At 41.7% G+C, this 17,419-nt stretch overlaps 1 protein-coding gene across 2 annotated transcripts in view; it reads right to left on the reverse strand.

Annotated features, from left to right (window-relative positions):
- Positions 1 to 843: 843 nt before the first annotated feature.
- The window catches only part of LOC125321439 (ovostatin-like), a 29,829-nt gene continuing 13,253 nt past the window's right edge, over positions 844 to 17,419 (reverse strand). The window contains exons 18-36 of one of the 2 annotated variants that reach the window (XM_048294292.1): positions 16,388 to 16,478; positions 15,484 to 15,712; positions 15,143 to 15,269; positions 14,179 to 14,300; positions 13,488 to 13,539; positions 13,090 to 13,173; positions 11,930 to 12,106; positions 11,361 to 11,442; positions 10,317 to 10,473; positions 9,767 to 9,841; positions 8,319 to 8,484; positions 7,548 to 7,768; positions 6,241 to 6,456; positions 5,977 to 6,101; positions 5,691 to 5,781; positions 3,182 to 3,253; positions 2,311 to 2,413; positions 1,462 to 1,536; positions 844 to 1,071 (exon numbers count right to left, since the gene is read on the reverse strand). In XM_048294292.1, the coding sequence (XP_048150249.1) occupies positions 1,484 to 1,536; positions 2,311 to 2,413; positions 3,182 to 3,253; positions 5,691 to 5,781; positions 5,977 to 6,101; positions 6,241 to 6,456; positions 7,548 to 7,768; positions 8,319 to 8,484; positions 9,767 to 9,841; positions 10,317 to 10,473; positions 11,361 to 11,442; positions 11,930 to 12,106; positions 13,090 to 13,173; positions 13,488 to 13,539; positions 14,179 to 14,300; positions 15,143 to 15,269; positions 15,484 to 15,712; positions 16,388 to 16,478 (2,243 nt within the window). In that variant the 3' untranslated portion in view covers positions 844 to 1,071; positions 1,462 to 1,483. Of the gene's footprint in view, positions 1,537 to 2,310; positions 2,414 to 3,181; positions 3,254 to 5,690; positions 5,782 to 5,976; positions 6,102 to 6,240; positions 6,457 to 7,547; positions 7,769 to 8,318; positions 8,485 to 9,766; positions 9,842 to 10,316; positions 10,474 to 11,360; positions 11,443 to 11,929; positions 12,107 to 13,089; positions 13,174 to 13,487; positions 13,540 to 14,178; positions 14,301 to 15,142; positions 15,270 to 15,483; positions 15,713 to 16,387; positions 16,479 to 17,419 lie in introns of both variants that reach the window. The other variant, XM_048294291.1, reaches the window with a different exon arrangement.

Genomic DNA, 17,419 nt, shown 5'->3' on the forward strand with positions numbered 1-17,419 from the left:
GTAGAAATTCCACCAGAATCAGCAGGGAAGAAGCTACTCTTGTTTGTTGGTAAACCAAGCTTAAATGCAATTAAAATAAAAAAAAAAGCAGAGAACGCCATTCTCATATTTCTGTCCTTCTTAAGGAAAGTACCCATAAATGTAAGTGGCATATGTGCTCATAAATGTTGTTTTATGCATTAAAGTGCCCCTTCAGGCTCACCTGCACGCACAGTGCTACCACATGAAAAGCTGCTCTGTGCCTGATGCTTTCAAATGCCAGAATGCTGAGAGAATCAGTGCATGGGGCCAGGTTCTCAAGGGTGTTAAGGCACTTAGCTCACATCTGCCAGAATCTAAATTCACAAAGAGCCTTAGGTTCCTATGTACAGTTCTTCATCTCTTTAGTGCAACTCTCTAGCTGCTTCCCAAGGTTTCCTAGGTCCTGGTGTTGCTGAATTGCTGAAGTCTGCTTTTTTTGCCTGAGCCTCAGTGCCACTCTCAAGCTGAACACCCTTCTGCTGGTTAGCTTCTGTCATCGTAAGCTCCTTGTGGATATCTTTGTTTTTCACTCCCTCCAAACCATTTTATTTTTCTCCCTCCAAGGGCTCCATTGGACCCACCATTCCTCCCTAACCCCTTTTCCAAGTTTCTGTGTTGCAACTGTCTAATTTTTCCCAGCAATTGCCTTTGGATGGAAAGCTTCCATCACATGGGTCAGGGCCCCCATCATGGCTGTGCCACAAAAAGTCCTTGATGTCAGGAAGTCGTTGATTGACCTGTCCAAGCTTTGAATATTTTAGCTTATAAAATACCTTGCATCACCCAGTTCTAGATAAACCAAGGAGTGGAGACTGGGACAAATACCATTGCTAATCAGAATGTTTTATTACAAACAGCAGTAAAACATGAGATGCTAATCTGAAGAAAATCTTTCTAAATAGAGGCAAAACCTGCAAAAAAGTTGTCTTCCTGTGAGTAGAATTCTGCCATCTGTAAATGATTCAGTTCAATTGCTGAAAAAGGTGAGGATCAAAGTAATTTCTTCAGCATTTTCCTTCTGGGTAATGGAAAGACTAAAACAAGTAAAACCTACAGAAGCAGAAGGAGCACATTATTCTGTGAGATTGGGATTTCTTAAGAGGAATCTATGGCCAAGAACACACATTTCAAGTGTTTACCTTTACACAGATCTCCCACTGGAATATGTCATAAGTTTCAAAACAAGATGGATGGTCAGAGTCAACAATTGCACAGTTGTCTCCCTTGTCAGGAAAAGCACTTTATCTGCAGTTTCTAATCCACATTGACCCAAAGTTCTTTTTGAAGTGTGGGCCAGAATGGGTCATTCTGATCTATGGCAATATGGGGTTTGCTTATTCCTCATTATTCTACATGTTTTTCATTGTGCTCCCAGAAACAACCAAGTCTCTTATCCTTTTTGCTCTACAATTGCTCGCCTGGTACTCTCTGAATCATTACCTCTTCTGGCACACATCTGGTTTCATTTGGAAGGTGGGGAGCAGGGTGTGTTGTACTCTGAAAGGGCATATTCGTCTGGAAAGAAGAAAGGAAGAAGACATTTGTATGAGAGTAAGAAATCATTCTGACCCCTGTCTATCTGCACCTGTCACTAACACACTACAAAACAGAAGACATTTGATAAATTTTGTGGTAGACTCCCAATTGTCAAGGCCCCCAGTTGCAAGGGTGCATAGTCAGAGACCAGTGCACTCCTCTGGCTATGTTTGTCAGGACACATCATTGCTGTCACCATGTAAGATGTGGATCAGGTGGCAGAAAACACACTCCAGGGTCAATTCTCTGACTGCTGCTGCTGCTAATCTGTGAGGATGTTCAAGAAAGGTGGTCAGGCACTTAATTTTATAGTTTTGTTTACTTAAACTCCTCTTTTGTTAAGTGGGACTGTCATTCCTACTTAAGCATTTAAATTCCACTAAGGAAGGTCTTTTTGCTGCAGTCTACTATGGCAATATTAAGTAAAAAAATTAGATAATGCAGTTCAGGGAAGTCAGGAACACTGCTGCCTTTGAGTTATTGATTTTAACCATCATGACCAAACTGTGGAAAGAAAGTAGAACCACACTTCTTTTTGTATGTGCTTTGTAAGAAAGAAACTCCTCATGTATCACTTTCTTAACTGCTTAATGTTGAAATGAAGCAAGAAATGAAAACACTGGAGGACAGGAACTGCCTGTGCTCTGCAAAACCTTTGCAGTCTAGTAATCAAAACCAGCAGAATTGCTAAGTGGGTCTCCCCTTGTCTCTCCTTTGATATCACAGGTTTTATTGACTGCTGGGATCACCTACCTGTTTCATAATAATCATATATATGTACAGGCACAGGTTTGATGTCTGAGACAGGCAGACTTTGCTCCACACCAAAGGAGAAGCTGATTTCCTTCTGGGACACCTGGAAATGACACAACAAGAAAATGCATCAGAATTTTCATAACTATGCCTGAGGCTAAGGTTGAGCAAATTAATTTCTGAATCAGACAGTGTGAAAATGTGTCATTCTACTGGTCCCTCCAGTTTGTAAACTTGATGTCAAATCAGATAATTGTTTAAAAGCTGTTGTTAAATACATTTTATTGCTAAAACTATGTGCTCTTTTCTTTCTTCCTCTTCCTATTTCCATTGCCAATTATCCCAACCTAATTCCCTGCTAGTGTGGTTTTCAGCACATCGGCATTCATCCTGTAATTGAAAATTACTGTATGGAAAATAGTTTGTTTCCTTGCCTTTTCCCAGCTAAAATCACCTTCAGTACCCCTAAGAATCTCCTCCATACTTTCCTCTCTCTAATTACTTTGATCTCAATAGCCCCATTCTCCCCTGTGATTCTGATCCTCATTCCATACTCTTGCAGCCACATATACTGAACTACTTTCCTCCTTGCTCATCTTCCTCTGATTTTCAAGCTTCCTCTGGAGTGAGAAGACTACAGATCGACCGATCCATCCATCTATCTATCTATCTATCTATCTATCTATCTATCTATCTATCTCTCTCTCTCTATCTATCTATAACAATTTAATTTTGGATTGAGTGAAGTACATCTTTAAGGCATGTGTATATGTGTATTGTTAATATGCCATTAATAAGATTTTTCTTTTATCTGGGAGCATGTTTTAAACTTCCAGTTTAATAAAACCGAAAGGAAACCTTCCAGACTTACCTTCTGAAGGTAGAAGAGTATGTGGTTGTTCTTGATGTCTACACGATCCACAACAGAATTCTCATACCGAAGCTTTAAACAAGGCAAAATACAGCAATGTTAGCCCGGGAGACTTGTCAAGGAGACTTAGAGATTCCACAGCCAAACGCATTTAAAGCGGCTGTCGCGCTCCTTTTATGCCACCCCGCCATCTAGTCGCCAAAAAAAGAAATGCAAGTTGGGTGTTTTCATAACCTGATGCATCCAGCTAGTCACAGTGGTGAACAATTTTACCACTCGGCTTTGATACTTGTGACTTTTATCATCAACCTAAACATGCTCTCATTTCAAAGAGAATTTACAATTAATTTCTGCAGCTCAAGCTCATTTGCTAGTCCATTGTATGTTTCAAATAACGAAAGTTTAAAAACATGTAGAAAAGAATGTGAACAAAATTATTTTACTATCAAAACATACAAACCTAAAATATTCCAAACTTTGAAAACCAGCTATTTTTCCCCCAAGTGTTTATGAAGAGGAGTAGGATGCCAAACAGAATAGCATCTCAATAGAAAAATCTTCCGAAGAGAATTTATTAATTTCATACAGTTCTAGCCAAAAAACAAACTCAGGCCTGAATGCTGAATGATTATAAGTGCACAAAGCTATGAGCAGACTCTACAAAGAACTTCATTCTTCTTTTATCTACTTGAAAATTCAGCTCATGGCTTGAAGCTAACTCATCTATAGTGAATCTAAATTGCATTAGGAACAGAAATGAGGTGCTTATCAGTGCTGTCCCAAGCATTCTCATCATCATAACCAAGTTTCTGGATAATAAAGGAGGAAGATCAATACCCGCTTTCTTTTGTTGTTTATGAAACTGTACTGGAGAGGAAGAAATAACCTTTGTCAAAGGGATAATAATGCAAAATGCCAATTAAAGCAATTAAACGATGGCGGAAGTATTTCTCACATGGATTCTGTTAGGCTGTGTGACTACAGACTCATACACACAAACACTAAGGAGCACAGGGAAACCCCAGCAACCTGAGCTGAACCACTAGAGCACTCTGACCTGGTTCCCATTGGAGCTCCCACAGGACAGCGGCCAGTCCATTGTCAGCAAGTGAGACCCACCAGGTGAGTCAACAGCAGAATATTCCCAGATCAGCTTGCAGACTGAAGGGGAATGCTGCCTACAGACCATGGGGCTGACTATGAGATGCTGGGACTCAAGAAACAGGTGTTTAGGGGAAGAACCAGGAGTAAAAAAGAGAGGGATAAAATCCAATTGGATGGAAAAAGGGTGGAAAATTAGATAAAAGAGGCCAGTTGCACATTAACAGGTTGGTGGTTAGCACATTTGTCTGCCCTGCACCTGGTCACCACAGCCTCTCCTGCCTTCTTATTAATCTCTGCTCCTGACAGTTTTCCAGGGTGAAAGGCTCTCTATTCTGTGTGAACGTGTGTGTGGGGAGTGACAGTCACTGAAGAGAGGATCAGAGATCACAGGGGCCATGTGCCTGGGGTGCCAGCATCCTGAGACACCAGACTTCAGGGTTCTTGTTGGGGTATGTATGTCAGTGTGTGGTCACTAGTGATAAACTGGCCTAGCAGCCAGCTACTGAGTCAGGCATAAACCTGACCTGGGTATTGAAGACACCAGAGGATCCAAGACAGCTACCAAAGAGACCAGTATGTCCGAGCCATTTTCTGGAGAAATCATATGGTCTTGGAGGCGGACACTGGTCTGGCTATTGGTCTGGAGCAGCCGGTGGACACTCATTTGCCTATGTCTCTGTATGTGTCTGTGTGACATCACTGTGAGACCAGGGAACCCCAGCCCATCTGCTGCATGTCTAAGACAGCTTAGAGAGGTCCCACCACGCATACATGTGAGTGATGTGGACCTCAGTTCCAGGCACTGAAGTGGGGCTCAGGCCTTGAGCAGGCACATGTCCATATGCCACCAACTCAACAGAAGAAGGGTTCAGGGGCAGCTACTGGGCAGACTGAGTGCCTGAGGTCAGCTACCATAAGGACCCACATTGTGTATTTGCATGTATATATGTGCATGTGTGTATTTATGTATTTATTTATTTACCTTTTCCACAAAGTAGATTTTAAGCTGATCATGCAGAAAAGGGAACAGGATAAGGCCATTTGTGCTATCTGTGTTTGTGGAAGTGCTGTCTTTCCTGTCTACTACTCTGTGTGGCCAGCATGTATATTATGGATATATGGATATATATGTGTAGTGTGCATGTCTGCTTATTGGGAATGCACACTGAACCTTGCTGTTGGTTGGACCTGGGGATACGAATTCTTAGCTCTCCTGGGCTACTGGATTTGGCAACTCCCAACAGATTTGTCTTCAACACATAAACAGCTACAAATTTGAAACACAGAGTATGTGAGACAAGGACTTAGTAGAGCTCCCATGGGCTCAAATTTGCTAATCAGAGACTATTTTTATCAACTGCCTATGTTTTTAGGCTTTCTTATTCACGCTGGTCCCATTTTTTACCTTTTTCAGGGAAGATTCTTCAGGAACAAAACCTGAGAGCATTTTCACATCAATAATAGCCATGTTGGAGACGTTGCGGTTTCCTGTGTAACTAAAATGAGAAAAATTCTGTTAGTCTGTTTTGAAAATGAAAAGGAGAGCAGTGAATGACATTTTTAGCTCTCAATAATCCTGTTTTTTCTTCCTATAGCTTCAGGGAAGCCATTAACTGCATATACTTAGATGCTTTCTCAGATGCTTTATCAAACTGTGAATGCAAGGGGGTATGTCAGTGAAAGGAAGTTACCTGGCAGAGAGAACAAGGTCAAACTTTGGTGGATAGTTGCCTGTGCAAGACACATTTGCCATCCTTATGGACAGAGAAAATCCCGCAACTTTTTTTGGCAAATGGATGTTGTATCTCAGGGTGGTCTAAAAGAGAGAGAAAGTGTGAGATGGTCATAGACTTAAAGGGTTTTATGTCTCCAGCACAGCATGTGGAGAGGAATAAAGCATGGGGAACCCCCTGCTGAGTTCCCAGAGGGTGGTGCTGAGTTCCCAGCTTACTTACCTGCAGATAGACACAGTCAGTGCCTTCCACCTCCACACTGTAACTCCCTGGAATGGTGGGTAAGGAAGTCTGCTGCAGTAAGAAGCGGTTCTCGTCATTCACCTGGAAAATCTTACTGGGGGACTCCATGAAGTGGACTTGGACCGTATTAAGACTTTTTTTGGAGAAGGTGAGATATCCGTACTGGGCTAAAGCTTGGAGAGCAACCACAGTGTCCTGAAAAGAATAACATGATCCAAATTAGATATCCAGGTGTAAGATGGTCGGTGAGATTAGCACAGATCCTATTTCCCTGATGCTTTGTCGGTACTCATAAATGCAGGGGGGCTCTGCAAAGAGCCAAGGAGACAAGACACGAGTTCTTGTAGAACCCCTCCTGGTGGACAAAAAGCTGCCCCTGAGCCACCAGTGTGCTCTGGTGATCAGTAAGGCCATCTGTGGTACATTAGGAAGGGCTTTGGCAGCAGGTTGAGGGAGCTGATCCTGCCCCTCTACTCAGCCCTAGGGAGATGTATCTGGATTGTTGTGTCCAGTCTGGGCTCCTCAGTACACAAGAGACATGGAGCTCCTGGAGCATGTCCAGAGGAGAGTGACAAAAATGATTAAGGGACTGGATCATGTCTTGCAAGGAAAGGCTGACAGAACTGGGCCTGTTCAGCCTTGAGAAGAGACAACTGAGAGGGAATCTCACAAATATCTGAAGGGAGGGTGTCCAGAAGATAGATCCAGGCTCTTCTTGGTGGTGCTGAGCAATAGGACATGAGGCAATGGGCAGAAACTGATGCACAGGAAGTTCCACCTGAATATGAGGAATAACTTCTTCGCTGTGCAGGTGACCGAGCACTGGAACAGATTGCCCATAGAGGTTGTGGAGTGTCCCTCACTGGAGATTTTTGAGAACTGTCTGGACACAATCCTGTACCATGTGCTCTGGGAAGACCCTGCTGGAGCAGGGAGGTTGGACCAGATGACCCGCTGTGGTCCCTTCCAGCCTGACCCATTCTGGATTCTGTAATTCTGGAGCAAAAGATTTTAATTATCCCAGAAGACCTGGGATAATGTTGTATCAGCAGTGACTGCTGTCCATGGCTAACTTCAAGTTCAGGTAAATTCTCATTGCTTAAAACCAAATTGTGTGTGAAGCTATGAAGAGCATGGTGTGCCCTGAAAAGACAACCAATGCAAGCACCAATTATCCAGTATTATTCAAATCCATATGCAGTCAGAAAGATTTGTCATACGTCAAGATTCAGCTTGCAAAATGGACTGCTCCCAGAAGCTTTCTTTTTCCCACACTCAGTTGTTACCTGGCTGGAGGAAAAGCCTCCATATGGGTTCTGTTGTTTGATAAGCCAGTACACAATGCGGGAAACGTAAGATAAGTCTTCTGGAGTGAGTTTGGTTCTGCTGAGCAGAGCCAGGAGCACATAGCTGGTCATTTCAATCTCAGCAGAAGGGGCACGGGAATAGAAGTCAGAGAAACGTTCTGCTGGTGGCTTGTTTTCTCTCTGCCAGTGAAGAGAACCACCTGAAAACAGAAAAGTAGGGTGTAAAAAGCATGGGAAAAAAAGTTTTTTCAGATCTTGGTGTCCCAGACTGGGTACGTTTTACTTCCAGGATGGAAAAGAAAACAGGAAGAGATGGAAAGGGAATTAATAAAAGCAGCCTGTGTAAGTCAAAGAGGGATTGAAGCGAAGGCAGTGTAGTAGAAGGATGCTAAGGCAGTCACAAACAGGACCACATGACATAGCCAAGGGAAGTGGGTTTGTTCAGCATGTAGACGAGAAAGCTAACTGGAAAATTAGGTACAATCTTCCAATACCTTGGACTGAGACATGCAGGGGACTTTCTCTCCACCTAAATTACTTCACAATTTCATAAATCAGACCACAGCTCAAACTTTTGTGAAGCCAGAAGAGACAGACAGAAAAACTCCTAGAGATAAATTCAGCAGCATAGCAGGCACGAAATGGGAAGGGAGAACATGCATGACAAAACTGTCCATCAGAGCAGCTTACATGACACAACAGGCCATTCCATCAGCTGCACTGCCCGCACCATGGCCACGCTGCACTTACCAGCCCTGACACCTGCCCCGTCCAGCTTCTCAAGGAAGAACTGGCGTCTTTCCTCTCTGCCAGCTAAGCCATAGACATAGGCAAGGAGGGCCTGGTTATACAGGTTGTGGACCCCATTGCTAAATGCTGTCTCCAAACAGTTCATGCCACTCCGAATGACAGGATGCTGGTAATGCAAAACACAGTAAGGTGTCAGGTACATGGATTTGTGTCTCCACTTCTCTTTAAATACTTCCATCATCGCTTAAGCTGCAATCTCTGACTCTTCATGCTAGAAATATACATGATCCATGGCATGTTTAAGGGCCTACAGAGTGTATCCTGCAAAAAAATGCCCTTCCAGTCATGCTGCCTCCTTTCTGCATTTATTTAGAGGCAGCATGGCCAGAATAACAGAGCACAGTTTCTTTTCCTGATTCATGCGATAACCTTATGCAAGTGAATCCTTTGTCCCTCAGTTGCTTTAGCAATAAAATGTGGGCCATTTTTACTGAACTATGTAAAGTGTGTTGAGACCTCATGAATAAACAGGCTCTCTCAAATGGACATTGCTCATTTGCTAGCTATAACTATCAAGGCAACTCTTCAGACCTTTTAGCCTTACCGACTATCTCTGTGAACTCTTCTTCATCTCAGATAACACCAGCACACTACTAACCATGTCTTGTCTCTGCAGCTTCACTTAAACAGGTTTTGGAGTTTCTTATGAAGGCATTGGAAACTAAATTCATGTTGCTGAATAACTATATGATTATGCATAATGTTTTCATCCTGGTGGTCTCATGTACCTTAATGATGGCCCATACCCCATGTCTGAGTGATGTGCAAAGAATCAGCACATCCAGCACACATTTGTCAGATTTGGAACACTTGTCCTCCTCCCCATTATACAAAGAACAAAGTCAGCATAAAAACAAGGTCACAGGGATGTGCAGAAAATATATTACAGAGAACAGAACTTGGCTCTCATTTCCCAATGCCTAGTACTACAACCAGCAGATCATAGTTTCCTTCCATTATTAAGATTTCCGTAGGGAAATGGAAACACAGCTTGGAACTAAAAGCACAAAGTGAGTTTGTAGACTGAAGATTTGGATAGCTTGAACTTTGTACTGGGTAAATTCAGAGAAAATTCCAAAGTGGACTCTGTATGGAGTGGCCAAATTCAGTCTGGATTTTGATCTACTTAGACTAACATTGTCTAAAACCAGGTGGATTCCTCAGGGTTTTTTCAAGTGAATTCATAGGCACTGGATATGTAACTGATTTGTAACACTCATTAAATACTCGCAGGGGACTGCAGGGCTCTGAAAACTGCTGTCTACAATCAGCTACTGTCCTACAATCAGTATTCGAGTTCCTCACTGCAAAAGAACACTGATGTGAGGACTGTGACTTGTGCAGTTTGACAAATGGCTGACTGGGCTAACAGAGTACCAAATACCTACTGCAGCAGAGTGTCCAGCCTCCAGCAATGATGCCACAACATAGGCTGTGAGGGAGTATTCAGCTTCTTCTCCACCCTAATGAAAAACAAGCAAAGAAATGGTTAGGACGAATGTCCTAGAAAGAAACAACATATGAATTAATTCATAGTTCATATATCAGTTAGATTTGAGATCAGCAGTAATTTCTGTCTTCCCGTGTGCACAGGAACAAGAAAGATCAAGTTCACTGAGGATAAAGCCAAAATAATTGACTGCATCTTCTTGACTTTTGTATGTGTGTAATAAAGCACACCATAGCCTGTGACTGAGCACACAATGCAGTGGTGGAAAATAAAACCTAAGACTTGTAACTCAGTAAGTTCCGCTTGTTTTCACCTCATCATCAAGAGCACACATAAGAATCATGCCCTGCTTGTATAGGAGAGACATGAGATAGCAGTACTAGAAAGAGTAAGGATGTGGTGAAGAGTAAGCTTATGTCTGGCAGAAATTATCCAAATCAATCCAGATGGCAGGACTGGAAGTTTGTGGCTCTACTTATCTCAGTTACCTTCAAAGCATTGTTGAAATGTGACCCAGCATTTTCAAAGCAGCCATCTGACTTCTGCTTGCTTGCCAGCCAGATTAACGTTTGAGACTGGACGTTGTCATCAATGTAGATGTAGCGTTTGGCTTGCTCCAGTGACTTGTACACAAAGGCAGTGAGCCTGCAGGTGCCCCAGAAACAGAAAGCAGGTATGGTGTGAACAAGACCAAGGAGATTTACCAGTGCATAGGATGTGCATAGAAAATGACGTAAAATGAACTTCATAATGTTTGAGGTTAAAGAAGAAGGTGTTTTCTAAGTTTTAAATAAGTAACATATGTAAAATCCTGATACTAAAAATTGACCTGCTATTTCTCCATTACCATGCTGAAACCCTTCTTTTAGAGCAGCAGTAAAGTATAGGCACAGCTTGATGATTGATGTTACCAATTTCTGGTCTTAATTAATTGAATTATGAAACAAACCAGGTTGGAAGGGATTCTTGGAATCTCCTGTTCAACCACCTGCTTAAACTAAGACCAACTTAGAGCTATGTCAGGCTGCTCAGTATTTTGTCCAGTCGTGAAAATCTCTAGGGATAGAGATATCTACATCCTCTCTGGGCATTTGTCTCAGTGCTCCAGCCTTCTCCTGGGGAAGACTTTTATTCCTTCTACCCACTTGGAGTTGTCTCTGTAGCAACTTGAGTAAGGACAAACTCTTGTCCTTACTCTGTGAAGATCTGATAAGAGTTTGACTCTGTTTTTCCACAATGCTCATCTAGGCAGCAGAGAGGTTTACCCAGGTCTCCCATTAGCTTCCTCTTCTACAGGCTAAACAAACCCAGATCCTTCAGTTTCCCCTTGAACATTATGTACACAGCTCCCAACCATCATACCATCCTTCTGTTGCCCTCTTTCCAGTTATTAATCTCTCCTTTACTGGGGGATTCAAATTAATTGAACTGTATTCACTTAGTCTATTAAAAATAAGAATCACTGAATACTTGGATCATTTTTCAAAGCCTAAAGATCCTGTGCAGGGGAAATAGAAAGTGTTGTCACTTACCATACACTCCCTTCTCTATCTCGTAACCCAAAGGAGCTGTAGGATCCATCCCGGTGTTTGTATGACAGCTGTTTCTGGTAACCTGAAAGCACAATAAAGAAGACATGTTTTCTAATCACAGAAGAGGATTAGTTCTGCTGTTTGTTCAACTGAAGCAGTAAGACTTTTGGATTTAGTATCAAATAATGTATGTCCAGCAAATAATGCCAACCACTATGAATTCCAGCTGCTTTTACTCCTGGAAGAATGACATGCTGCTTTGAGGTGCTCTCATGGCCTGCTCCTGTGCAATAATTGGGGTGCTGGAATTTAGAGAGGAGTGCTTACCATGTAGAGCTGAAGAGTTCAACGCACACAATCACAATATTAGATCACAGAATCCCAGTTTAATCTGAGTTGGAAGGGACCCACAAAGACAATTGAGTCCACCTCTTAACCATGCACAGAATCCCAAAAATCACACCTTATGCCTGACAGCATCGTCCAAACACACTTCTTAAACTCTGACAGGCTTGGTCCTGTGACCATTTCCCCGAGGAAGAAGATGGAAGAATCTGAAAACCTCTTACCTGTGGATAAATATCCAGTACCCCTGACTCTAATCTCTTCAGTCAGCTGCCCAGTCTTATTCAGATAATCCAGGGCATAGATGTTGGGTGTGAACAAGGCCATGTTCTGTTCTCCGCAGCCATAAGGCATATGGAGGAGGTTATCTAAGTTCCGCAGGGCTGTACCCAAAATGTCTCCTGAAGAGTGAAAAATGTAAGAAGTCAGCTCAGTTCAGACATGTTTTTATTACATAGCATTATACATTGCTCTATACCATCTTATTATGAACCCAAGGGCAATGACTAATAAAGAGAAATCATAGTAACCAAAGACACATCGTAGAAGAAAAGTGATGAAATGGCCCCATTTTTCATTTCTTATCAGGATAATGGCCACCTGGGAGAAACTGAGAATTTGAGAGAACAAGATGAGCACCAATACTGGCTGGCATGGCTTCTGAGAAACAGCTATGAATCCTTGGAAGGGTTAGATTCCCCTGCCCTTTACAGCCTGCTTCCTGCTTCTGCATGTACATGTGAAAATGTTGTGTGGGGTACGATGCTGATGGGCCACAGAGGCTGTAATTGCACAGCATCAGCACATCCCACGCAGACCTGGGCATGCAAACCAACTGTGTTTGGAAAACAATCCGAGTTCAGAACCTCAAAAAATTTTCACTGAAGAGAACCCTTGAGTCTTGATAATGACTTTCAGATCAGTAGAGCTGATTGGGACCTGAAACTTTTATTCTGTGTGAGCTTACTGACTTACCAATGTTTTTCATTATGCAAAATGATAAATTTGAAATTATGCAGTCAGCAAAGTCCTGAAGATTTCTTTCAAAAAAATTAAGATAATTTTTTTTCAAAGAAGTCTGCCTTATGTTACTTTTCAGCTGAATTAGCTGTTTTACTCTACAGAGTTGGATATGCTAATGCAGTATAATCTGAAATGCAATATAAATGGAAATTATTGGACTATTTTGTCCTCCCTTGCTATGAGAGAATTTGCAGCAACTTTTGTGTCTCACTGCCATTTTGCAAAGTAGAAAACTTACCTTCTAAAATCAAGAAGAATTACTTCTTCAACTTAACATAAGGTTTGTATGTGTATACATGATGGCAATTGGTGCAGCACAAGAGAAACACAATTTTGCATTTAGTCTAAGTACTAAACTTACCAATGACAGAAAAATAAGCTCTGGCTGATCCCTGCACTACGTTACTTGGCAAGCTGAGAGACACTTGTTCAGAAATCTTTTTGCCTGATGACAAAATATGAAAAACAGAATTGTTAAAATTATGGGGTTTTTTACAGAAGACTCTACTTCATAAGCATAACTACAGTGACTGCTACAGTTTTCAGTCTGGGTAAAGAAAATGCTTCAGAGACTTGCCCAATGAGTCAAAGGTATCTGAAAATCCGGAATTTTAGCCTAGCACCCTGACCCTGAACATCTCTTTCCTCCCCTGGAAGGATCTCTGGTTCTGTAGGACAAGATCTACAACACAGTGAAGCAGTTCTACTTTACTCCCTGGAATGACTGAAGGAATGAATGAAGGAATGAGCTGGCCTTACCTTTTGCACAGATGAGGGAACTCTGAGTCAACTCCTTTTTAATACCTTCAGGCTGTTTGATTGCAGTGAAGTGGTCAGGAAGAGAAAGAAAAGTGCAGAACATCACCATTAAACCGTGACAATTTAGCAGTGTTAGTATGTGCTTATCCAGGCTGTGCACCTCTTGTACCCAGTCATATCCTAGCTCCACTAGAATATCTCTTGGTCCATGGATCCCTCTCTTACCCAACATCCCATCCAGAGCAACTTCCTACTTAAAAAGCAGTTAAAAATTAGGTATTTCCAGCCTCTGAGATACTCTGTCCAATTAATCCAACGTAGCTGTTGGTTTATGACACTCAAGATAAACCCTTTTCCTTTTATATCTTCCCTCCACCCTCCTCCCTAGTATTCGAGTCACAAGCTAAAGGTGCTTAAAAGTAAGGTATGGAATCTCCTCCCTCCTGGCAACATGGGCTGTCAGGACATGTGTGCTCATGGTCCCATGAAGGGGACAGTGGGAGGAGGACAGTGGATGCCGTGATCACTGTGATTTTCACTCTTATTTTGATATGGAGAAGCCCACTGTACACAGGTACTGTAGTGCCTCCTCATTGTACTGCCCTCCCTCCCTCCTAACTGCTTCTAACCCACAGCTACAGGAATTCCAGTTTCCATCAGGCAGAAAGCACCTGCAGATTTCCTACCATACCTCAACAAGTAGGGTTTGAAACAAGGTGTCCCTGTAAATGGTCTTCTCTTCTGAAGATGTGCCATTTCCAGTACCTCTGGTGTTCAGTTTGGCCTCAGCAGTAATCACGAATTTCACCTCACCTGGAAAGCCACCCACCAGCCCAAGAAAAGGAAGTTATCCTCAATGTCTACAATTACTCCTGGTTTTGACTGCCTCTTCTAGGCTGATGAACTGCTGAGAAATGTATTTTCTCTAAAGACAGCTCAGTGAAACCAAATTTCATGAAGACTCCACATCTCTTCATTAGTGGAAAGGAGTGCTTGCCTGGGGCCCTTATATCAGGAATGAAAAAAGGGTGATCCTGACCAAAAAATGGACATTCACTACCAGTTTCCCCATCTCTCTAGCCTTGTACTGAGTTTTCTCTGGCCTAGGGCAGTGTTGCAATAGTTTAATCATAGCTCTTCTGCCTTTATTCGTATTTCAACTTTTGGAGCACTTACACATGCAGGTAATTACAATTGGTTTTAAAAAAAGTGTGGGCTTGAAGGCAGTGTGGATTAACACAGCTAGAAAACTGGGAAGGAGCAATGTCCTTATTGCCCACTGAGAATCCAGTCCAAAATTATTAGCACATTTTATTCTTACTAAATACCTTTGGTTAGATACAAAAATGTCAGCTGAAAGATCATAGGCACATGAAATCCTGATAGTATTTCTTACATCTGGCAAGTGAAGAAGAGTTCTTCCTAAAATGAGTAGGAAGTGGACTAACCAAAAACCAGAAGAGGTGAAACACCAGAACAATTCACCTGTCTTTCAGCACATCTAAGGGAGTTTTAGCAGAAGTCCAATGCTAAGTTTGGAGCAATTAATGGAGTTGTAAGGAAATGCCTGCTTGTGGATTATTGATGCTGCCCTAACGGGTGGGAGTAGAAAGATCAGACAGGGATATATCAAGGTGATAAAAAGACAAACTTACCAAGTTTTTGGGGGCTAACAGCCCAAATATAGGTTTTTCTTTCATTGGCACACACTGTTGCTGTGTTGCCCCCAGACGAAAGGATCTCTGCCTCATAGTCACTTGACTGTGCCAGTATGGCACTGATCTGAGACAAAGAAAGAAGGAGCAAGATTACAAATGGAGGAGAATGACCTTAAAGTCAGGCTGCAGAGCAAGGGAGGCTGCTGCATTACTCAGTATTTACTGTGTTTTGCATAGCACAGTACCCATACCCTCTGCTGAGGTTCCTCCTTCAAGAGCAAAAAGATCTCTTGGGAAACAAGCAAACCACATAGGAAATAAAAGGGAACTTGATATACCTGGACACACTGGTTGAGGTAGTTGAAGACATTGGCTATTAAATTAAATTTTTCCCCTCGAGTGACAGAGTATGGCAGGGTGAGGTCCACAAAGAATGGTTGGAATGCCGTCAGTGAAACAGGTGAGGAGATGCCAAACCCGGCATCATCCTGCACACAGAAAGCGCTGGCTTTCCATTCTGTGATGCTGTCAGGAATGGTGTAAGAGACATCGACCTCTCCTCTGGAACTGAAGAGAATAAGAAACACAGAATGAGAAATGATCTTTGGAATTTTTCAAGACAAATTATAGAATAGGCTCTCGGCTTGAGTTAGAACTTCTAACTTTTTATCTCATTTTCTACAAGATACCTTTCCATATTTAAAAAAAATGTTATAATGCTTGAAGTAAAGATAAAGGTGCTGGTTAACTACATGTTAAAAAGCACTCAAATACTCAACTTTTTGAATTTAGAGATACCAATTGCTGAAAAACCAGAATGTCCAAACACAAAGATTAGAAGTAATAAATTTAGATTAATGTTCTAGAACAGCATCTGGAGGCATAGTTGAAATGGAAATATTCTCATTGCAGATGCTGTGATAGCCTGAAAGAAAAGAAAAATAAACTGAGTTTTTTGCTGCTGAATTAAAAATTGGATGAAAAATAACAAGCTCCTTCCCTCTCCTTAAAAAAAACCTTTCACTCTTAGCTCCTATTTATTTCTCCCCATCAGAAAGACAGGGAACAGAGCACAGCACATTTTTGACTGCAACAGTCATTGATCAAGATGGGAAAAGTAGATCCATGTCTACAAAGCAAACATATGTTCCATGGTTCCTTCCCAGAGTCCATTTTAGCTAAACGAATCAACTCAAAAATCCACACAGGAAAAAAGAAGTGAAGATAAACAAACATACTTACTCAGTGTTAACCAGCTCCCAAATCCAGGTCTCGGGGAAGAATTTCCGAACAGTGCTGACACCACCACTCCCACCAATAATCACCGACTCACCTACAAGTGGGGATATCGTTAAAGGATAATATTAGAGACATCATGTGAGAAGGATCTGAAGTTCTGTCACACATGCTTCACATCACCAATGAAACTAAATATCCCGTTTGAGCATTTTTTAAATTTTTTTCCCTGCCATATAATAGGGGAATTTGCAAGAGATATGGGGATGTGCAAAGAAACAATTCTTATCGATTCTCTTTTCCCATGGGAAAATACTGGAAAAATCAGCTATTTTACAAGACATTTTACTTTGTTTCATACAGAAAGGTCTCATCATTCAGTTAGAAAAATGTGTTCCCCATCCTCTACAACAAGCTCTGCTTGATTTGTAAACGGGCAACAGTAGCCAGTATTGTCATCAAAGATTATAAATGCTTTACAATGACTTAGAATCATATAATTACAGAATCACTGAAAAAAAATCTAGGTTGGGAACAACCCCTGTAGTTCTCTAGTCCAGTCTTGAAGTAGGATTAACTTCAAAGTCAGATCAGGTTGCTTCTCGTGCAGCTCAGTTTTGAAAACCAGCAGTGATGGAAATTCCAAAACCTCCTGGAGAATCCTTTCTAGTGTACCACAATTCTCACAAGGAAGAACTTCCTCCTGATGTTGAATAACACTTTCCCTTGTTGCAACTTATAACTGCTACTTTCGCTCTTTTGCTGAGCAATCTGACTTGATAGAGAGATAATCGTAACTCTTGCTGATCTATAAAGGTTTAGGAGACTTTGTGCTAAGTGTGCTAAGTGCTGTTTGAACTCTTGACTCTTAAATATTTAATTGAATTATGATTTGATGAAAGGTTCTGACCTGAAAACCCAATATCAGTTTATGAAAGAAGCAGCATCACAGTATTCCCTGTCTTTTCTATTTGCACCTGCACCTGAGAGAAAATTGATTTTGCTGCAAGGACTGCCAGAAAGATTACAGGATGCCAG

Source organism: Corvus hawaiiensis, chromosome 2, assembly GCF_020740725.1.
Source record: "Corvus hawaiiensis isolate bCorHaw1 chromosome 2, bCorHaw1.pri.cur, whole genome shotgun sequence".
In the NCBI taxonomy this organism is placed as follows: domain Eukaryota; kingdom Metazoa; phylum Chordata; class Aves; order Passeriformes; family Corvidae; genus Corvus; species Corvus hawaiiensis.